The 21,961-nt window shown below is 40.2% G+C and overlaps 2 protein-coding genes across 10 annotated transcripts in view; one reads left to right on the plus strand and one right to left on the minus strand.

Moving 5' to 3' along the window:
• Positions 1 to 544: 544 nt before the first annotated feature.
• Positions 545 to 3,498, minus strand: LOC133508392 (uncharacterized protein C3orf85-like). 2 transcript variants are annotated; one of them, XM_061834359.1, is made up of 6 exons: positions 3,444 to 3,498; positions 2,596 to 2,656; positions 2,441 to 2,476; positions 1,798 to 1,922; positions 1,375 to 1,460; positions 545 to 657 (listed from the first exon to the last, which is right to left on the minus strand). In XM_061834359.1, exons 3-6 carry the CDS (start codon positions 2,472 to 2,474, stop codon positions 570 to 572), a joined length of 333 nt encoding a protein of 110 aa, XP_061690343.1. In that variant the 5' UTR covers positions 2,475 to 2,476; positions 2,596 to 2,656; positions 3,444 to 3,498; the 3' UTR covers positions 545 to 569. The 2 variants fall into 2 exon arrangements, with proteins under 2 accessions (XP_061690343.1, XP_061690344.1); XM_061834360.1 differs by lacking the exon at positions 3,444 to 3,498 and having other exon boundaries at positions 2,600 to 2,655.
• A 4,431-nt stretch (positions 3,499 to 7,929) lies between these two features.
• LOC133508389 (neuronal acetylcholine receptor subunit alpha-7-like) overlaps positions 7,930 to 21,961 on the plus strand; it is a 56,727-nt gene continuing 42,695 nt past the window's right edge. The window contains exons 1-2 of one of the 8 annotated variants that reach the window (XM_061834347.1): positions 7,930 to 8,214; positions 9,100 to 9,223. In XM_061834347.1, the coding sequence (XP_061690331.1) occupies positions 9,154 to 9,223 (70 nt within the window). In that variant the 5' untranslated portion in view covers positions 7,930 to 8,214; positions 9,100 to 9,153. Of the gene's footprint in view, positions 8,215 to 8,248; positions 8,598 to 9,099; positions 9,224 to 21,961 lie in introns of those variants that run through there. The other 7 variants (XM_061834351.1, XM_061834350.1, XM_061834346.1 and 4 more) reach the window with 7 other exon arrangements.

Consider the following 21,961-nt stretch of genomic DNA (forward strand, 5'->3'; position numbering starts at 1 on the left):
CAAAACTATAGTATTTCTTGCCTAAAACGCTTTTGATTCCTGAAATGCATAAAGTAAACTGTATATAATTGATTTTTAATCAGAGCAGAATCACCATGATTTCTGTAGCTCATAGTAATAAAGAGCCCGATGTCCAAATACGACTTGGCAATGTATTATTAATATTAATATTTATTGTGGCTGCAACACACTTTTTCATTTCACTGAATGTAGTACGTTTTACAGCTACACAATGACAGTATTGTAAGATGAGTCAGCATGTTTTACTACAAATCTAAACAGTTTTGCTGTTTTGATATGAAATACAATAGCGGATTTTAACCAGCAAACGTCTTAAGGATATTAAATCTTCTCTGCCTGCTAAGATTATATCGCCGTTGTATTGTTGAATAGATAGTGCATCGAAAGTATAAGAATAAGCCAAATATGTTACATCTCTCATTTATATCTGAAACGTAACCAAGGAGCACTTTTATGACATTAAAGCAAAACATTCTCTCCAAAAGGCCTGCCATTCGCCACATTCTAATCAAGTTTGTCGACCATCTGAAGCCTCCTTTCATTTGTCTTCATGTTTTCTCTTTACGCCCTCCTGTCTGGCTGTCCAAGTGTGCTCTCGCATTGCGTAACATCTCCATGTACAGCCTGTTGTTCTCACTGCAATGTCAATAGGGAAAATGTTACGATCGTAATATTTTCATGATATCATATATGAATGATGAAAAGTATGTCACTTTAGACCCAGCTAAAATAGATTGATAAAATAGCAATAAAAATACCATTACAAGTAAATCTATATATTTAGTGGCGTTTTTCTCGTCTTCTTTTTTTAATTGAAAATTTTGGCAAACACCCACTTAGGAAACCAATCAGCAGAACAACAGTATAGTGTATAATGTGCTGATTGTAGGTAATTTCTCTTTTAGCAGAAATGTATTTAAAGCTACATACAACATACATGCTCATTTTAACAAATGTTCAATTCCAGTCAGGTCAAGTGACCACACTAACAACATTGCATACTGGATTTGTTTCCAGCCACTTTTGTTAGCCGTTAAGTGTGGCGTACAATAATTTGGTTTTAACAAAGCCCACTAATAATTTAGAAAAAAAATGGCATGCTGCTTCCTTGACAGCTTGGGGCAGAGGGCCCCAATGCCAACAATGTACAGGACAAGTTGGCAAGAGCACTGTCAGATGCACACTAGGCAATGTCTTGTATAACTGTGATGGTCAATTTTACTTTTTTTTTTTTTTTTTTAAATTGTATATCAAAGAGTTTTAACCAGACCACCAGTGGCATTGTCTCACTTTCCTCTCAAAACACAAAACGGCCAGCGCGCAACACATTGACTAAAATATAATTTCACTTACTCTGCCACAGAGCGGTCAAACATCAGGTTACCCATATCCATGTAGAACTGCGCATCTGTTCGCAAAGCTGTCCAGTACTCGTTTGCCTGAAGAACAAAATCAATGTCATAAAAATGAAAGTTAACCCGCAGGGTAATTTTTTCATTTTTCATTTTTGTAATCTGATAATGACTATACAGTACATTCTTTGTGAAATCATGACAAATCACCTTGAGGAAATCACACCCCCGAAAGGTTTATGCAAAAAGATGGTGGCAATGCACAATATGAAGTTCCTCAATACCCTTCAACATAGTTCCTTGGCAACAAGAGGCCACAAGAGAGTGCCAAAGCAAGACTATGCCCTGTTGCTTTGCCATGTGCACAAAAAGAGTTAAATAGTTACATATAAATATGTGTGGCATCACTGTATGTATCTGTCACCTGCTCCTGGATGGTATAACCCCACTGGTTCTGAGAGTTATGGGGGTCCCAGTATCCCGACTGTCTTTTCAGACGGATGAAGCGCTTTGCTTCCTCTTCTCTCACGAATGGGGCCGCCAGCACCCCTAAACACAAAAAGATAACATTTAGGCAGCTGCAACAGTGGAACAACCCCCACCCCCACTGCCGCCCCCTCCAGAAAGTACCTTCAGGGCTGGAGAGCAAAGAGGAAATAAGGCAGAAAGAAATGTGGAGAAAGTTCTCTTCAGTTTTTCAAGATAAGCCATGCATATATACTAAATCAATGATTGAATATATTGAATGTATTGTTTATTTTTAAACAGCAACACACTAGCTACGACATCACGTACACCTGCACAATGTAATAATACAATAACTGTTAAATACTGTGTACAGGTTTACTCCAATTGTAATGAGATAATTCTTAACAGGACACATACAATATTCATTTAAGAATATGTTGATCATTGAGGGAAAGGCAGTGGAAGGAATCGTTATTACTTGCCAAAACATACACATTTTAGTAACTGATGACAACAGGGTGAGTATGTTTATATTGTTCCTGATAATGATGGTGATGATTATGATTAATTAGTGATGGTAATGAAATTAGTGTACTTACCAGTCAAAACAGCCAGCAGAAATACAAATTTCATATCTATAAAATGAAAGATCCGTATTTTAGGGTGAATAGTTCGTGAAAAAAAAACATTATCGAGGAAAATAAAACAAAGTACAGTTCATTGTCTATACAAAGAAGAAAAGTGCAAGATTTACCTACAGATCTCAGCTCCAACCTAAGAATCTCACAGATGGATGCGGACCAGAACAAGCGTTTCTTTCACCAAGAAGCAGAGAGGAATGAGTCAAGTCAAACAAACTGGCCTGGAAAGGGAAGCGTCCAAAATTCACACACATGCACACTCACGCACACACACATGCTGCTGCTGCTGCTTCACATCAGGAGCAAGTTAGGCACTGAGATTCATTCTAAATACGACAACTGTATGAAGCAGACTTCAACCTGTCAATAGCCTTTCAATACACTTTGAGAAATTATTCTATATTCTTCTTCTTTAATGATCCGAGTTTCCTGTAGTTAGCATTTAAAATTACTTTTTCTAGATCTGAAAAAAAAAAGACTCCAGCATTTAAAATTACTTTTTCTAGATCTGAAAAAAAAAGACTCCAGCTGACAACCATTATGAAAGATGGTCTCATTTAATATTGTCATCTTTTGATTTTTATCAAACAGGAACTAAACCGCCCCACACACAGTCATTCGTACTGTATTAAGCATGTCATATAATGTATGTGAGACTGAGAATTTACAGAAATTAATATTTGATTTCACTTTTCCTCACAGGAGCACTAATGGTCAGCATCAAAATCACAATTCATTCTCCTGTTCTGTTTGTCCGTTTTTGTGTATTTGCATAGACACTTTATGCTTATGTGTGTGCGTGCCCCTCTCAGTCTTTGTGTAATTCCACTGGGTGGGGTTCTTACCACAATCACGGATTTCTCCACAATCCCTTGAACCAATGAAATACTACTGTAGAACTGCACTGCGCTGATATCTGTTTCTAATACTGTATTTTTGACTACCTTTTTTAGGTACTCACTGAATTGTTTGGTATTGCACTCAAATGTGCAGATGGGCCAAATTAAGTGTTCTGAAGGTCCAGTCAACAGACCCCAATTCCAATGAAGTCGGGATCCTGTGTAAAACATTAGAAACAAAGAGAGAATACAAACCACAGAGACACAGATATTTAAACTGAGAATTATTTTGAATATTTTTTTAATTTGCAAATATTTTATTCATTTTTAATTTGACTGCTACAACAACAGATGTGATAGGGCCAACCAAAACTGCGACAGTCGAGGAATGCCAAAGGAAAAAAAAAGACACCATTTCGGATCATTCCACAGGTGAACGTGTTCATTCTCAATGTTTGGTTCGTGTACTACTAGTGGTACACAAAAACATTACTGCCAAATAACAGCTCATGTGGTATTTAACCTTTCAGTAAGATACATAAGCAATAAATCCATCCATGTTCTTTGCCGCTTATCCTCACGAATCCATCCATGTTCTTTGCTGCTTATCCTCCCGAGGGTTGTGGGGAGTCCTGGAGCCTATTCCAGCTGTCAACGGACAGGAGGCGGGGTACACACCAATCACAGGGCACATGGAGACAGACAACAGTCACACTCACAATCACAGAAAGGGGCAATTTAGAGTGTCCAATTAATTTTGCATGTTTTTGGGATGTGGGAGGAAACTACAGTGCCTGGAGAAAACCCACACAGGCACGGGGAGATCATGCTAACTCCACACAGGCGGGGCCGGGATCGAACCGGGGTCCTCAAAACTGTGAGGACGACGCTTTACCAGCTGCCTCCATCATAAGCAATAAATCTTTATTTATTCATTCATTCCATTCTTGTGAGTAAATGTTTTATTTATCTTTTATTATGCACAATACATTTTATATGAATCATTATTTGGGTGTCTATTAATGCTTTGACTGGGCATAATTTTACAGTGGGTAACAATAATATTAAATACCTTTCAATATGACTGATGAAACCTCTCATTTCATGTCATGATTAGTCATGATAGGTGGAGAACCAAATGTTTTTATGTAGTACTTGGGCTAAAATGTTTGAGATCCTCTGGTATAAAATGGAAATATAAATGGACTTAAATAAAACACCCAATAAGACACGATCATCATCATGATCATCATCATTGGTTCCAATTCTACATATGCACGGCGACATATCGCTTTGACGGGATTCTATCGCTTCGCTTTTGCATCCAAACAATAACAATGCGTAGAATAATAAAAACATTGTCACTCCTGTGACCGCAGATTGGAGAAGGAGACAACAAAAGAGGGACTAAAAAAAGAAACGTGCACATAATCAAGGGGTTACAGAGCCAGGATAAAAGTTTGAAAAAGCAATGCCACAACATTTAAGACCATTAGTGGAACGCTGCTCATGTATTAAAGATGAGCGAATCTCCCCCTGCCCTTTGCACAATTTTCTACACTTGAGTCTTCATTTTTTCTCTTCAGGCATCCACCCACCAGCTGATTATAGTTTTACAGCAACAGTAAAAATAATTGTAAAAAAAAAAACAAACATTATGCAGGTTCACATAATTATGCATCAATGGTCTTTCTGAAATTTACATTTTTCAAGTCTTTTTATTAGTGCTATGTATTTAATATGTTGGTGGTTACCTCACATTTATCATGTAGTGGAACTTTTCAGAACTTTTCAGGGTGAATAAATTTGTACAAACTGTTTTCCTTCCACATCCCAAAAACATGTACAGCAGGTTCAAAGAAAACTTGAAATTGCCCATAAGTGTGAGTTGTTGTTGTTTTATACAGTAGCTGAAATAAATACTTAACACAACAACAGTCATATCAAGTCAATCACAAAAACTGACTTTTACCATCTGAGAACATATCTAGAGTGAAGGGTTGTATGTGTCAAGCAGACCAGGAAAAGCTCATCCATGCTTTTATCTCAAACAGACTTGACTATTGTAATGGTCTTCTGACTGGACTACCCAAAAAGAGAAAAGAGCAGCGTCAGTTCATTCACCATCTTTAGAATGGATTTTAAAGTTCTGCTACTGGTCTATAAATCACTAAATGAATTAGGTCCTGAATACATGAGAGAAATGCTTATGGAATACAAACCCACTAGAGCTCAGGTCGAATAGTGGAGTGCAGAGGCCAAAGCAAACATGGTGAAGCAGCATTTAGCTTTTATGCTGCACACAAATGGAATAAGTAGCCAACAGAGGTGAGATCAGTTTCAAGTGTAAATATTTTTAAATCAGGTTGAAGACTTCTTTTTTTCCTCATACTTTTCAGAGTATTTCCACTTTGATATTCGATATGATGTGAATGATATTTATTGCAATTGGTTTTAATTGTACTTTAAAAAAAAGTATATATATATATATATATATATATATTCATTTTCTCAGCTGCTTATACTCACGAGGGTCGCAGGAATGCTGGCGCCTATGCCAGCTGTCAACGGGCAGGAGGCAGGGTACACCCTGAACTTGTTGCCAGCCAGTCGCAGGGCACATCAAGACACAACAAACAAGAAACAACAGTCGCAGTCACAATCACACCTAGGGAGAATTTAGAGTGTCCAATTAATAGATGTTTTTAGGATGTGGGAGGAAACCGGAGTACTCGGAGAAAACCCACGCAGGCACGGGGAGAACATGTAAACTCCACATGGGCGGATCCGGGATTGAACCAGGGAGTTCAGAACCGTAAGGCCAACGCTTTCCAGCGCCACCATATATATATACTTTTAATCACGTCAAGCACATTGACTTACGTCGTATATGAAATGCGCAATACAAATAAATTTGCTTTGCTTTAAAACGTCACCAATTTTCTCACAAAATATATTTCCAAATGTCCTACTGACATGAAATTTAGGTAATCCGTACAAAGAAAGAATAGCAAAGAAGATCAGAAATTAAGTTGTGTTTAATCATGTGAAATGACAAAGGGAAAAACCTATTGAACACACAAAGATAGGGATGTGCACAAAGACACTTGGATGTCATCTGACTTTGAACTTCATTTTATATCACTTATTAAACATTGCAACGGTAGTCTGCCTCTCTCAAACTAACATGAAGGTGCTGGCGCATGCTTTTATGACTCGTCATCTACATTGTCATGCTCTGCGTTCTGTCTTCCCAAAAAGTTTAACCTGCACGGACTGGAAAATTCTGCTGCAACATTGCTGATGAGGAAAAGAGGCCTGTCGCACTTAACACCCGTTTTAAAATTGCAGAAGCACTTTGTGTTGCATTTTTATGTATTAAAGGTGCTATACAAATAACGTTTGATATGATATGATTGGGAACACAACTCTGGTGAGTGCAATCGCTTCAGATATAGATGACAGCCACACGAAAACAAAAGTAGCAATGGGACATGACTCCAACCTGACTTAGCTTTGGGAAAAGGCATGAGCTATTGCGATTTGCATGTTTGCAGCAGTATCTCAGTAAGACCCCAAGCAGAAACTTCAAACGATAGCAAATGACTTAATCCATCCATCCATTTTCTTAGCCGCTTATCCTCACAAGGGTCACGGGAGTGCTGGAGCCTATACCAGGTGTCAGCGGGCAGGAGGAAGGGCACACCCTTAACCGGTCACCAGCCAATCACAGGGAACATGGAAACAAACACCCATTCGCACTCAAACACACTAAGGCAATTTAGAGTGTCCAATTAATGCATGGTTTTGGGACTTGGGAGAAAACTGGGGTGCCCAGAGAAAACCCACACAGGCACAGGGAGGACATGCAAACTCAACATTGGCGGGGCTGGGATTTGAACCCCGGTCCTAAGAACTGTGAGGCCAACACTCTACAGCTGCACCACCGTGCCACCCGATATCAGATTCATTGCTGTGACACTCGTATACGTATTTAACTCGGGTGCTTTCAATTTCTTCTGCTCTTCCTTGAGATGGTATACAGTATATATACACATAGTTGCTTGAAAAGAGTAGTCAACATGTCACCTATTACCTTACTAAACATACTTCCAAAGGTGCCGTTGTCCTGAATATTTCACCAGATGTTGAGACCCACCCAAATAATCCATACATACAAAGTAGAACAAATAAAATTCAAAAATTAAGTTGTGTTTCAAGATGTGAAATGACACAAGTGTCACGTCCCATCGGAACGAGAGTAGGACCCAAATGCAGGACTCTGACGATGCCAGGTAGTTTAAGGAGAAACGTTTATTATATGCCGAGGTCAGGGATCGAGCAGGCAGTCCGGTGCAGCAGCGGTAGTTGGGACGTCGGGCGAAGAGAGCAGATGAGCGGACAGGCAGGAGTCGGTACACGGGAGAACAATCAACGCAGGCAGAAGTATCAAAGGAGTCAGGCTTACAAGGGTGGTCGGAGAACGGGCGAAGGTCGGTACACACAGGTTCGATCAGGGATACCGGAGCACACGAATGGGACATGAAGAGCATAAGAACTGGCACCAGCCAGTTGTCATCGCGGTCATATAAATCCACAGCATAATCAGGCTGCATGAGGCGCAGGTGTGCACCTTCTAATCAGAGCAACCGAGGACACCCGCCCAGGCCAGGCTGGAGCGGCAGGATCATGACAACAAGGAAATAGCGTTGAACACGTGAAGCAAGGGAGGTGCAAAAAGGCATGGAAAGCCAAGATAACAGCTAAAATATCAATAATGAAACAGCAATGCAGCCCCGTGTCAGTGCAAATGAATATCAGCTGGTTCAGTCGTAATTGATGGCCCACAAAAAGGTCTCATTGAGGTGGGAGTCAAGAAACATCTCATGATGGGTAAGAGCAGAGAGCTGTCTCAAGACCATTCCAAAATGTATTGATACTGTATATAGGTGGCACGCTGAGCCAACTGGTTAGAGCGTTGGCCTTACAGTTGTGAGGACCGTGTTTCAAATCCAAGCCCCTCCTGTGTGTTTCTGTGTTTCCATGTTCTCCCCGTGCCTGTGTGCCCAAACCATGCTTTCAATGGACACTCTAAATTGTCCTTAGTGTGTGTGAGTGTGAATGGTTGTTTGTCACCATGTGCCCTCCAATTGGCTGGCAACCAGTTCAGGGTCTACCCTGCCTCCTGCCCATTGACAGCTAGGATAGGCTGCAGCACTCCCCGCGACCCTTGTGAGGATAAGCAGTGAAAAAAATGGATGGATGGCGTTGCCACTGTATGTATGGTCTCCTTTTGGTGATGTGCAGTGTTGTACTCATGTGGTTTCCTACATGTGTAGGTGTAGGTTTACACGTGTGCTTGTTGTTTTCCATATAATAACACCTGGCGCCATATAAATACAACTGACATCTCCAAGTGAATGCGTAAATATGATAAATTGAGGGAAATTTACTTCTTCTTACTTAATTACTTTTTCGTCTTTATCATTTTTGCTCGAGACGGTTCTCGTGTATAAAATGCGTCATTGGCTCAATAAAGATTGTTAACTTTATCGGGGTGCAGCCGAAGGCGTGTCATGACATCTTCTCCCAACATAAATGTTCATGCCTTGAGCGCCTTCAACGCGCGCCAACGCGCAACCCGTGTGACGCATGCAAAGTCTCGTTAAAGCGCTAATCTTCATTGTGGCTGTTCAGTCGAAGGCATGTCGCACCCTTTTCGCCCTCCCCTCCTGTATTTACCCCGCCCCTCTTGCCTTATTCCCGCACCCTGCGAAGGGAACCGGCAGCAACAGAGAGCCCCGCAGCCAAGGCCGGTGTAAACCTGCCAGGATGCGGTGCCACAAGTTTTGGGCCGCGTGTTCGCTTGGAATTTACGTGTGGACAACCATCCTCTTCAAAGGTATGTAAGACACAAACAAATTATTTAAATGCCGGAGGTCTCTTAAGTGTGGGCACGACTCAGGAGGATGGACGCATGAACGCAACAATGACACCTGTGCTGATGATTTTTGGAAAACAAGAGTTTGTATTCTTACTTGTTTTGAAAGTCCAACAACAGCGATTACAGCACTTGCAGTTGTGTATGTATTGAAGCGAATTCAATTCATTCTTTTGAAAGATTCTTTTTAAAAACCTCAAATGCGACTGACTGGCGACCAGGTCAGGATGTTGCCCAATGTCTGGGTTAGGCTCCAGCGCCTGGCGAGCCTTACCAGGATAAGCGATTTTATTTCCCCCCCCCAACCCCCCCATAAAAAAGGACATTCTTATAATTACAGTATATGTATTTGGGGCTTTACAGTCATATAGCAACTCCAAGATACTTCTTGATATTGGACTATAATGTCATGCATAGATATGTAGAATCATATCCATCCATCCATTTTCTTTGGTGCTTATCCTCACAAGGGTCACGGGGAATGCTGGATCCTATCCCAGCTGTCAACGGGGAGGAGGCAGGGTACACCCTGAACAGATTGCTGGCCAATCGCTGGGCACATAGAGACAGACAGTAGCACTCTTAATCACACCTAGCGGGAATTTAGAGTCTCCAATGAATGTTGCATGTTTTTGGGATGTGGGAGAAAACCAGAGTGCCCGGAGGAAACCCACGCAGGCATGGGGAGATCACGCAAACTCCACAAAGGCGGGTCCGGGATTGAATCCAGGACCTCAGAACTGTGAGGCGCTTTCCAGCTGAGTCACCGTGCAGCTCATGTACAATCATATATATATTAAAATGAATGCTGTACACTGGTTATGTGATTATCCATATTCATATTCTCACTTTGTACACATTCAAATCTGAATTTCAATGTGCAATATTTTGCAACTTATGCATGAATATCAGTACACTCTACACATGGTGTATCACTTCCAATAACATTCTTCCCACTTTGCACATATTTCATGAATATGTATTACCGCAGAATAATTAGACCCTTTTTGAAAAATACTCACTGTGTGCTAATATACCTTGTTTTTTGTGTGTCTCATATTCTTAGATGCAAAGAGTCTGAAATTCCTCTGTAATGCTGCTCTTGTATTTGTTTTCACGTTTTGTTTTTCTTTATTATTAAGAGGAGTAAAAATTGTGCCAAACATATGTGCGTTCATCTGAGATGACACGCTGTGGCGACCCCGAAAGGGACAAGCCGAAAGAAACTTACTTACTTTTACTCTCTCACTCTTGTGCCTTTCTCCCATATTCAAACACAACACAGGCGTGTTATGAACTGTACATTCAAAACTCTAAATTGTGAAATGTGAGTGTTAGTGCAAATGGTTGTTTGTGGATATCTGCCCTCCTATTGGCCGGCGTCCAGTCCAGGGTGTACCCCGCCTCTCTGCCAAAGTCTGCTGGCTCCAGCTCACCTGCAACCCCAATGAAGCCATATGGATGCATGCATAGTGAGGGGATGATTCAACATAGGGTTAGGGTACATTTTGCCACCCCTTAATGCCCAAGTTTAGAATATTACATGCAATTGGCACATCTGTGTGCATCTATGTATGATAATTTTGGTGCGCAATGAGACGTGCACACTTGCCTCTAATTCCCAGACCCTAAACCCGCCCATCACATCATATAGGCATCATTTGTAACATCTGGGTTATACATCAGTGTGTGATTGTTTTTGTGTTTTTCTGAATGAAAAATAATGTTATGACTGACTGAATTTTGGACAGCAGACTAAAAATTTTGCCTCACAGTTCTGTGGTTCTGGCTTCATATCTTGGCTCCGCCCCTCCTGTGTGAGTTTTGCAGATCTTCTCCTTGCTTGTCTGTTTTCTCCAGGTAGATTAGTATCCTTCCAAATTTCAAAAATATACTTCTTGGGTCAAGTGAAGACTCAAAATTGTCTATCAGAGTTAATGTGAGTGTAAAAGTTTTTTTCTAGTCTTCATGTGCCCTGCGAATGGTTGGCCTCTAACCCAAAATCTGATATATTAGATAGGGTCCAGCTCACCCACCACCCCAAAGAGGAACAACCAAATAGAAAATGAATGGAAGTACAAATGAGGGCAATTATACTGATCTTCTATTGTATCAAATATAATTCAACTTCGTCAATATTCTTTGTTTGGCATAGACAGCAATTCCCTGGAATTGTTGAGACATTTCGCCAACAGCGATGGAAATTGGTATGAATTTAATTGATTCCATTATTGAAACTGTTTATCAATCATTCTTTGGTGTCAATATTTCCATAGTGCTGTGCTATATCGACAAAATGTTACATCTCGAGGTAATTTTTAATTCCTATCTTTGTAGTGTTTTTTTTTCTTAAATTTAATGAAATTAATGGAAATGTTATTTCATTTTATTTAGGAAAGCATTCAAATGGATGAAATAAAAACAAAAATGCAATGAAGCACACGTATCCAGTGGAAAATTACAAAGTGTCTGGTAGTAAAAGCAGTTTTCAAGGAATCTACATCAGTACATTGCAATGTAGTGTATGTAGAATGATTTTTATTTCAATGCACCTCTGGCAATCACATAAAAAAATATTTGTGGGTGTTGTTAACCTTCAGTCATTGTTCATAAAATACGATGTCTGAAGTGACTCTTGTTACACAAAAACTTAAACTCGTACTTCTTTGGAGAGCATGCATATTGCACACACTGTTCATTGAACTCATTTGATGAGTGACCAGTGTAAAGTTGCATTTCCGTCTTCATCTATGTACCCACTCTCGAGGCCCGACCAATGAAGCCATGCTTAATCCAACATTAGTTTAACCTTGAATCGAGCAAAATCGAGTGGCCTGGACAGTGAAGCAAATGATGTAAGAGAAAAGTGACTGCTGCGTGACCATCTTAGATGTTACATTAGTGGAGCAGCAGAGATACAGTATATACTTAATATCTAACATATCCATGTAACAATATAAATGATAGAGCATTATGTCTACCACACAGAAGATCTTGTATTTCTGCAAATTGGAAGCATCCCCTCTTTTGATATGATTAAAGCTTTGAAAGTATTACAAATAAACTATCATGTAAAATATAGACAAACTTTGTGTGCGTCTGCCTTGACACATCTGTGGAAAGTTCAAAACGAGGACACATATCTTACAATTGATGCCATCACTCATTGTCAACGCAAGAAGAATCGATAAAAGGAATTGTTACCCATCTATCCATTTCCTGAGCCGCTTATACTCACAAGGGTCATGGGAGTTTTGAAGCCCATCCCAGCTAACATTGGGCAGGAGGTAGGATACACCTTGAATTGGTTGCCGGCCAATCGCAGAGAAAACAAACCATTTCTAGGAATCAAATTACTAGGCACTGATTATGATCAATTTGCATCCCTATTTAGTACTGAGTGTTTTTTTTTCAACTTTGAATACAAGTTGGAGTGACTTTTAAAACTAGTTCACATCGCAAACAACATTCATATTCTGTGTGGGAATACGATTCAAACAGCCGCTAGCCATAGTGTTGCATATGAAGCTTACTTCCATCTTTTAACTTTTTGGATTGATCTTTTATTTTTGACCCTCATAAAATTTCAGACATTCATAAGCCTGAGTCAGCGAAGCCCAGATGCTGAAGTACTAATATCTGCATCATTTCCATTCAACGCCTCAACTCTTTGTTTTCCACTCTTTTATCCTGTACTTCAGACTAATACTTCCCCAAGTCAGCAATAAGTGATTCCTCCCAGTCTCTTTGCTCTTTAAACATATCATCTGTAAAGTAGACCATTTAATATCACGGTCAGAGTTTTACCCATGACATAAGGTGGTTTACGTTGACACCCTTCAGTCACTAATGAACACTTACATTGTCACATTAGCTTGCTCTTGAGTAACCTTAAAGCACTGACATCTTCTTGGGATCTTCATCTTTCAGTGTAAAACATTTCAATAGTGAAGTTCATGCTCCGTTGGTTTTATCACGACTGAATGTTGTGGCAATATGAAATAACCCATTTTATCGAATTATAATGCTGCATTGCCGGACCAGGCTGGTCACCTACCATATTGTGTTAGTACTGGCATCACTGTAAATATACCAGTTTTGTACTTTCTTCCTACATTTTAAAAAGTCATGTTTTAAACTTAAAACTATCAGGGGATTTTTATGTTTGAAATATACAGTGAAGAAAATAATAACTTGAACACCCTGCGAAATTGCAAGATCTCCCACTTAGAAATTATGGAGGGGTCTGAAATTTTCATCGTAGGTGCATGTCCACAGTGAGAGAGATAATCTAAAAAGAAAAATCCAGAAATCACAATGTTTGATTTTCTAACGATTTATTTGTGTGATACAGCTGCAAATAAGTATTTGAACACCTTTCTATCAGCTAGAATTCTGACCCTCAAAGACCTGTTAGTCCGTCTGAAAAGTCCACCTCCACTCCATGTATTATCCTGAATCAGATGGACCTGTGTGAGGTCGTTAGCTGCATAAAGACACCTGTCCACCCCATACAATCACTAAGACTCAAACTTAGAACATGGCCAAGACCAAAGAGCTGTCCAAAGGGACCAGAGACAAAATTGTACAACTCCACACGGCTGGAAAAGGCTACGGAGAAATTCCCAAGCAGCTTGGTGCAAAAAGGTCCACTGTTGGAGCAATCATTAGAAAATCGAAGAAGCTAAACATGACGGTCAATTTCAATCAGAGTGGAACCCCATGCGAGATATCACCTGAGAAAGGCGAGGAATCAGCCCAGGACTACACGACAATACTTGGTCAATGACCTGAAAAGAGCTGGGACCACCGTTTCCAAGGTGACTGTTGGTAATACACGAAGACTTCATGGTTTGAAATCATGCATGGCACGGAAGGTTCCCCTGCTTAAACCAGCACATGTCAAGGGCCGTCTTCATTTTGCCAATGACCATTTGGATGATGCAGAGGAGTCATGGGAGAAAGGTTTGTAGTCAAATGAGACAAAAATTGAACATTTTGGTTATAATTCCACGAACTGTGTTTGAAGGAAGATGAATGATGAGTTCCATCCCAAGAACACCATCCCTACTGTGAAACATGAGGGTCATAGCGTCATGCTTTGGGGGTGTTTTTCTTTGCTGGAAGACGGTTTCAACATCCCCACATCCCACATGAGGATAAGTGGAATGGAAAATGGATGGATGGATGGATGGATGAATTCCAATCATTATCTTACTGCAGGATGAAAGACAGGCCAATCTGTTTTTGTATGATTCAGTAAAACTGACAGTTAAAAGTGTCAGTTGAATTAGTTTTCCAACTACCATCCTGTGTTACATCAATAAAAATGTCTTTACCTGTCTCATAAGATCCCAGCTCATTTCCCTCTCAACACATTAGTCTCAATCACATTGGTAAAGTTTACTTTTGTTGGTTCTTTGGCTCAAGAAGAGAAGTTTTTGCCAATGTCAGTGGATCCTCATAAACCATTAATGTTTTTCTTAATCCACCCTGTCAACATTAGTAAAAGGGAAATGTTTTGGGGGGGTTTTCCCCTCAATGACCTTTTGTTGCACTGGTTTTGACCAAAGTTTGTGCTGTCACTCATGAATTTCATCCATTTTCTCTGATCTTCACAATGTTTTTTGGAAATTATTTATTTTCCGACATCTCAATGCTGGCTACAGCTGTCTTCTTTTCCTTTTGGCAGTGTGTCATCTTTTTCCATCTTAGCCTATCTCCTGCATCTTCCTCTCAACCTTCTCATTTGGTCTTCCTCTCACTCTTTTGCCTGACAGCTCCATCCTCAGCACTCTTCTACCAATATAATCACTCTCTCGCTTCTGGAGCTGTCCAAACCATTGAAGTCTGCTCTCTCGAACCTTGTTTTCACAACATCCAACTTTGGCTGTCCCTCTAATGAGCTCATTTCGAATCCTATCTAATCTGCTCACTCCTAGAGAGAATCTCAAAATCTTTATTTCTGCCAACTCCACTTGTGCTTCCTTTTGTCTCGACAAAAGGAACCCACAACACACCTTACCTCTGTTCTGTTGCCCTTATCCATCCATCCATCCATCAATTATGTCTTGGAGCATATCCTGTACTATTCTTAACATAATTCTCTGCCACTCCAGACTTACGTATGCAGTAACACAGTTCCTCTCTTCGTATCATAGACTGTCTCGAGAACTACAAAGACCCAATTAACCTCCTTCTGACCTTCTCTTTACTTTTCCTTTAGCATCCTCAAGGCAAATAATGCATCTGTAGTACTCTTTCTGGGAACTAACTACCTTTCCATTTTCCATCCTCTTTATTGGCTTTCTAACTCCTCCCTTACTAACCATTCCTACGTTTTGGTCCACCACACTTGCCTCTTTTGCTCCTCCTTCTCTTTTATTTTCCTGATTCATCAACTCCTCAAAGTACGCATTCTATCTATACAGCACACTACTGGCACCAGTCAACACATTTTCACCCGAACCTGCTGCACATGCTTCCCGTCTCTATCCCTCCATCTGGCCAACCTGTATTGATCATTTTCTCCTTCTTTAGTGTCCAAACTGCCATACATATGCCTTTCATTCGACCTTTTCCATGTCTACCTTCCCCCTGCATTGCACCTGCAAAGGAATGCATCTTTCACATCTCCTCACTCCTCTTAGTGTCCCACTTTTTATCTGCTAACCTCTTTCCTTGTATGATTTTCATTAGTTTGTGGTTCCACCACCACATCTCCTTCTTCTTCTTCCCTTTCCTTCCAGTTGATACACCAAGTACTCATCTACTTGTCTCTTATAAACTTGGCTGTCTTGGCCCAGCCTTCTGGAAGCTCCTACTGTCCACGAGTCCCTGTCTCACGTCTTCTCAAAAAGCCCCACAACACTCATTCTTTCTCACCTTCCACAATATGTTTTGCTGGTCTGTCTTTCTCTCTTTAATTGTCCTCCGCACCATCAGACTCATTTTACACACCACCATCTATGCTGTCTAGTCACAATTCTCCCCTACCACTCATACAGTAGGTAATTTCTTTCAGATTACATCATCTGCACAAGATGTAATCCACCTGCATGCTTCCACCTCCGGTCTTGTAGGGCAACCTACATTCCTGGCTCTTCTGAAAGAAAGTGTTTACTTCAGCATTTTCCATCTTTTTTTTTTTTTTTGCAAAGTCCTCCACCATTTGTCCCTTCTTCATCACCCCAGTTTTCTTTACTAACATCTCCATTACAATCTGCATCAACCCTGACTCTGTCTGTCTGGAATGCTCAGGACTACTTCACTTAGTTCCTTACAGAATTTGTCTTTCACCCCTGGGTCACATCCACCATGTGAGGCATAGCCACATTGTACATAACACCCTCAACTTCAAATTTCAGCCTCATCACTCGATCCAATACTCTTTGCATCTTCAAGACGTTCTTAGCTAATACTTTTTAATCAGCCCTACTCAATTTCTTTTCCTCTCTACACAAAAATAAAATCATTTGAACCAGGCCCTTAAACTTCTAGCCTTACAGCCTCTCCACCTGGTCTCCTGGACACACAATAGCTCAACCTTTCTCCTAATCATCATGTCAACCAACTCCCGAGCTTTTCCCTACATACCTGTAGTTCCAATATTCAAACTCCCCACATTTAGTTCTAGATTCTGTGCTTTGCTCTTATTTTTCTGACTAAGAACCTACTTACTATTCCTAATCTTCAATCCATAGCAGCTGAATTTCCACAAGCGCCCTGTGAGTTAACAGCACCAGTGGTGGATGTTGTTAACCCGGGGCATGACTAATCTGGTATGGGATTCTTTGGCTAAATGCTCATATTTGTTTGGCAAAGTTTTAAACAGGATGCACATCCTGACACAACCTACTGCATTTATCCGGGCTTGGAACTGGCCGACAGTTTGCATCACCTTGTGCCCATCATAGAGCTGCATTCTGCTGGTCACAACTGTATTTAGTATAAAGGTATCTGCTTCAGCTTTTTAGCAGCCATCTGAAGATCTTGCAATATCTTAATTGAATGTTTTTTTTTTCCAATAAAGTCCCGTGGTTGTTAACTTCACGTCAATTCTGACTTCTTAAAAAAAAAATGGTATCGCCTACCCTTGTCGATTATCTATCAAGATTACCTCCTGGGTTTTAGTTTACAGCTTTTGAACATCTGTGAGCTTCATTGCAGAACTCCCTTCATTTGTTAGATCTCTTGACCTCATTTTTGGATCATTGGTCTTAATAAAGGTTTCAGTAAGTGTAGAATACCTTATTTAGTAGAGGTATTCAAGTGCAAGTGTAATTCATTTTAGTTTCACAGACAAAATTGTGTAGCTATTATTTACTAAATTAAATGGTACTTAGGGAGATTTTTTTTTTTTGGGGGGGGGGTTTTCACATGAGATGGAAATATTTGCATTACTTTTATATGAATTTACACACAACCAAACACATCCTTGCACCAAAATAGCTGAAGATGTGCATAGTTGTTATTTGGTTGACTCACCAGCAGCCCCTGAGGGAGAGGTGGGCTGTCAGTGCATTCTCTGTGCAGAAATCCCTACACCATCCCCCAAACTCCCCTTTCACGTCGAGAACACAGCCCCAAAACTCTGAGAGATCGAAGCTCTTTCATGTTTTTCAAATGTGGCACCATGTTTTGCACTGATCCGATCAAATGTGTTCCTTTTTCAGATGAAATGGTCTCGTACTAGTGTTTGTCTTGGAGTATATTATATATATTATAGTAATGCAACTAATTAGATCACCTTTTATGTCATCTTTTTATGTGGAGATTATTAGTTCACCTTTTTATTGTTTATTCATATGACCATTGTGACCCAAAAGAGTTCCAAGCTCTGTGTCATACTCATGCATCGGCTTTATTTTAAAGCTTTTTATAATTTTGATATAGCAAAGCCTGGCTGTGTTTCAGTTGTATGCATGCCAAGCAAAGATCTTTTTGGCTGCATAATACACAATCCTCAAAATACTTTTCACCCTCATGCTTTTGTACTTGGTAGGGGTAACTAAAATGTTCTGGTTCTCAACATTACTGTGGTTCAGTAACATTGGTGGTAAGTTGTTTAGAATGTAATTCTTAGTTTATTTTTGCTTCACAATATTCAGTTGAATTCCTTGCCAGTGTGCTCAAAGTATACATTTACAACAGCTAATTTTGCAATCACCAAACAAATGTGTTTGAGTCAGAAGCATAAAGCTGAGCGGTTTTAGCTTCAAACACAAAAACATCAGGCATTCCTGTACATTTGGTTGTGTTCACGCGATATGAGTCTGTGAGAGACTGTGAAAGGGAGAAAGGGTCCCAGTGGCAGACCGTTTTTGGATCGACTCTGCATGGTGTGGGTCCCAAAATCAGATGGGATGTTATTGCTGAGCTGTTTGAGAGAAGAGGAAAATAATGGACGGATTAACACTACGCAAATGTATTTACACTCAGGTAGGCACACATTAAACCTGAAGTGAGATCCAACTAAATTCCTTCCATTCATTTTTTTTAGGTGATACCGACTAATTGGAAACACCACCAATCATTGTTTTCTTTGGCGTGTTATTTATTTTAATCTGAAACCCAATTGGGTGTGGAATGTGTTCATTAAATACACAGAAAAGCGAGTGTATTCAGGACAAGCAGAAACACTGTGAGAGAAGGAGGTCAAAAGAGAGGATGCTCATAAAAAACATACAAAAAATGAGGTTGCATAAATTAGTGCTTCATGAGCAACACTAATGGTGTATAAAGCATCGTGTTGGGAAAATAAAAGATGGAGAGATTAGGTTAGGCAAAAACTAGCTTCTGATTTTTCCCATTTAAATTTGCACGTGACTTTTGAAAAAAAAAAAGTATGCTTCCAGTGATGCTTATCATGTCCACTCTAGTATGTGTGGTCTTTTAGCTGCTGCATTAAAAAAGAGACTATTTATTTATATTCACCCTACTAATTAACAACATCAAGGCACTGATGGTGTCGTGGTTTAAACTCCTGACTTTGGTGGAGGCAGTGTGGGTTTCGATTCCTGCTCAGTGATGGTGTCAATATGTTTACTGTTGCTGAGTGGCGACCACTTCAGGGTGTAGTCTACCTTGCTCATCTTGCCAATGGCTCAAAGTTATCTGGAATAGGCTCCTGTAATCCTTAAAAGGATAAGTGGCTTGGAAAATGCACGGAATTAATATAATTTGTTAATTATATGAGTTATTATAAATACTTTATATTGTTATGGTGGGTCACATCATGTCACCCTGTGGTTCTCATTTTTTTTCAAGTAACTCCTGCCCGAAGATAGCTGGGAAAGGCTCCAGGACTCCTGTGATCTCTTGTGAGGAAGCTATTACCTAAATAAAACAAACATTTCTGAAAAATGTATTGTGTGTATCTGTAGTGGGGCTGCACGGTGAACGACTGGTCACCACATCTGCCTCACAGTTCTGAAGGCACAGGTTCAAATCCTCGCCTGTGTGGAGTTTGTATGATCTTCCTGTGCCTGAGTGAGTTTTCTCCGGATACTACGGTTTACTCCCACGTTACAAAAACACGCACGGTAGGTTAAATGATGACTCTAAATTGTCAGTAGGAGTGAGTGTGAATGGTTGTTTGTTTTATATGTGTCCTGCCAATGGCTGGCAACCAGTTCAGGATGTAGCCTGCCTCCTGCCCGTTGACAGCTGGGATACACTCCACCACTCCCGCAACCCTTGTGAGGATAAGCAGTTCAAAAAATGGATGGATGGATGTTTCTTCTTTAAGGATACAGAATACAGACATCACTTGTGTGATAGGTCTGCTGTATTGGATCATTTTGCACTACGATCACGGCGATTGAAACAAAGTGCATTGCACTATTAGTATGTACTGTACAACTTATACAAACCCACTTATACTGAAGTTGGGACCTTGTATTAAACATAAATAAAAATAGAATACAATAACATACAAATAATGTTCAACCGATATTTTTTAAATACACTACAAGGACAAGATATTTAAATTTTCAAATTGAGAAACTTTATAACTTTTGGCAAATAAACATTAAGTTTTAACTTAAGGCTGCAGCATGTTCCACAACAGCTGGGAAAGGTTGCAAAGAAGAAGTTTAGGAATGCTCATCAAACACCCATTTGGAACATCCCACAGGTGAACAGGCTAATTGGGAACCGGTGGCTGCTACGTTTGGGAATAAAAGGAGCTTCCCTGAATTGCTCAGTCATTCACAAGCAAAGACTGGGCGAGGTTCACCTCTTTGTGAACAGTGCGTGAGAAAATAGTGGAACACTTTAGGGACAATGTTACTGAACATACAATTGCAAGGAATTTAGGGATTTCATCATTTATGGTCCATAATATCATCAAAAGGTTCAGAGAATCTGGACAAATCACTGCAAGTAAGTGGCAATGCCGAAAACCAACATTGAAACCTCGTGACCTTCGATCTCTCAGGTAACACTGCATCAAAAACCACACAGGCTTTGGAACACTTCAGAAAACCATCCATCTTCATCTTCTACCACTTTTTCAGTTTGGGTTGTGGGGGCAGTAGCTTTAGCAAGGATGGATGCCCAAACTTCCCTTTACCCGGCCACTTTAACCAGCTCTTCCAGGAGGATCCCGAGGCGTTGCCAGGCCACCCGAGAGACGTAGTCTCTCCAGCGTGTCCTGGGTGGACCCCGGGATCTCTTTCTCACGGGATGTGCCTGTAACACCTCACCAGGGAGGCATCTGGGAGGCATCCAAATCAGATGGGCTAGCCACCTCATCTGGCTCCTCTCAATGCAGAGGAGCAGCAGTTCAACACTGACGCCCTCCCGGATGGCCAGCGGAAAATGTCAGTAAATACAGTTTGGCGCTACATTTGTGAATGCAACGTAACACTCTACTATACAAAGAAAAAGCCACTTATCAATAATACCCTGAAACGCTGCTGGCTTTTCTGGGCCCAAGCTCTTCTAAGATAGACTGATGCAAAGTGGAAAAGTGTTCTGCGGACTGACGAGTCCCCATTTTCAATTGGGTTTGTGAGTGCCAATGGTATGGGTAACATACATCTGTGAAGGCATCATTAATGCTCACAGGCACATGCAGGTTTTGGAGAAACATATGCTGCCATCCAAGTAGAAACATCTTCATGGACACCCCTGCTCATTTCAGGAAGACAATGTTAAATCACATATTACAACAGTGTGACTTCGTAGTAAAAAAGTGCGGGTATCAGACTTGCCTGTCTGGAGTCCAGACCTGTCTTCTATTGAAAATGTCTGAAGCATTATGAAGATTAAAATACAACAATAGAGACCCCAGACTGTTGAACAGCTGAAGCTGTACATCAAGCAAGAAATGGAACGAATTTCACCTACAAAGCAACAATTAGTGTCCTATTGCCTCAAACTTTTATTGAATGTTGTTACAAAAAAGGTTGTGTAACCTAATGGTAAACATGACCCTGTCCCAGGTTTTTTGGGAATTTGTTGCAGGCATACAACTTTAAAATAATGATTATTTGTGAAAAACAATGAACTTTATCAGTTTGAACATTAAATATCTCATCTTTGTAGTGTATTAAATTAAATATAGACTAAACATGATTTTGCAAATCATTGTACTTTATTTTTATTTCATTTTATTTACTTAGTTTTTTTAGTTTTATTTACCAAAATGTCCCAACTTTATTGGAATTGGGTTTGTAGCTACACATTCCATTC

Source organism: Syngnathoides biaculeatus, chromosome 11, assembly GCF_019802595.1.
Source record: "Syngnathoides biaculeatus isolate LvHL_M chromosome 11, ASM1980259v1, whole genome shotgun sequence".
NCBI lineage: Eukaryota > Metazoa > Chordata > Actinopteri > Syngnathiformes > Syngnathidae > Syngnathoides > Syngnathoides biaculeatus.

Excerpts from the sequence above, each read along its gene's own strand:
- LOC133508392 (XM_061834359.1), bottom strand. The coding sequence starts at position 2,474 with ATGAAATTTGTATTTCTGCTGGCTGTTTTGACTG. Across the intron at positions 1,461-1,797 it reads GTTATACCATCCAGGAGCAG|GCAAACGAGTACTGGACAGC; the intron begins GTGACAGATACA and ends TTTGTTCTTCAG. Across the intron at positions 658-1,374 it reads TTTGACCGCTCTGTGGCAGA|TGAGAACAACAGGCTGTACA; the intron begins GTAAGTGAAATT and ends TTGACATTGCAG.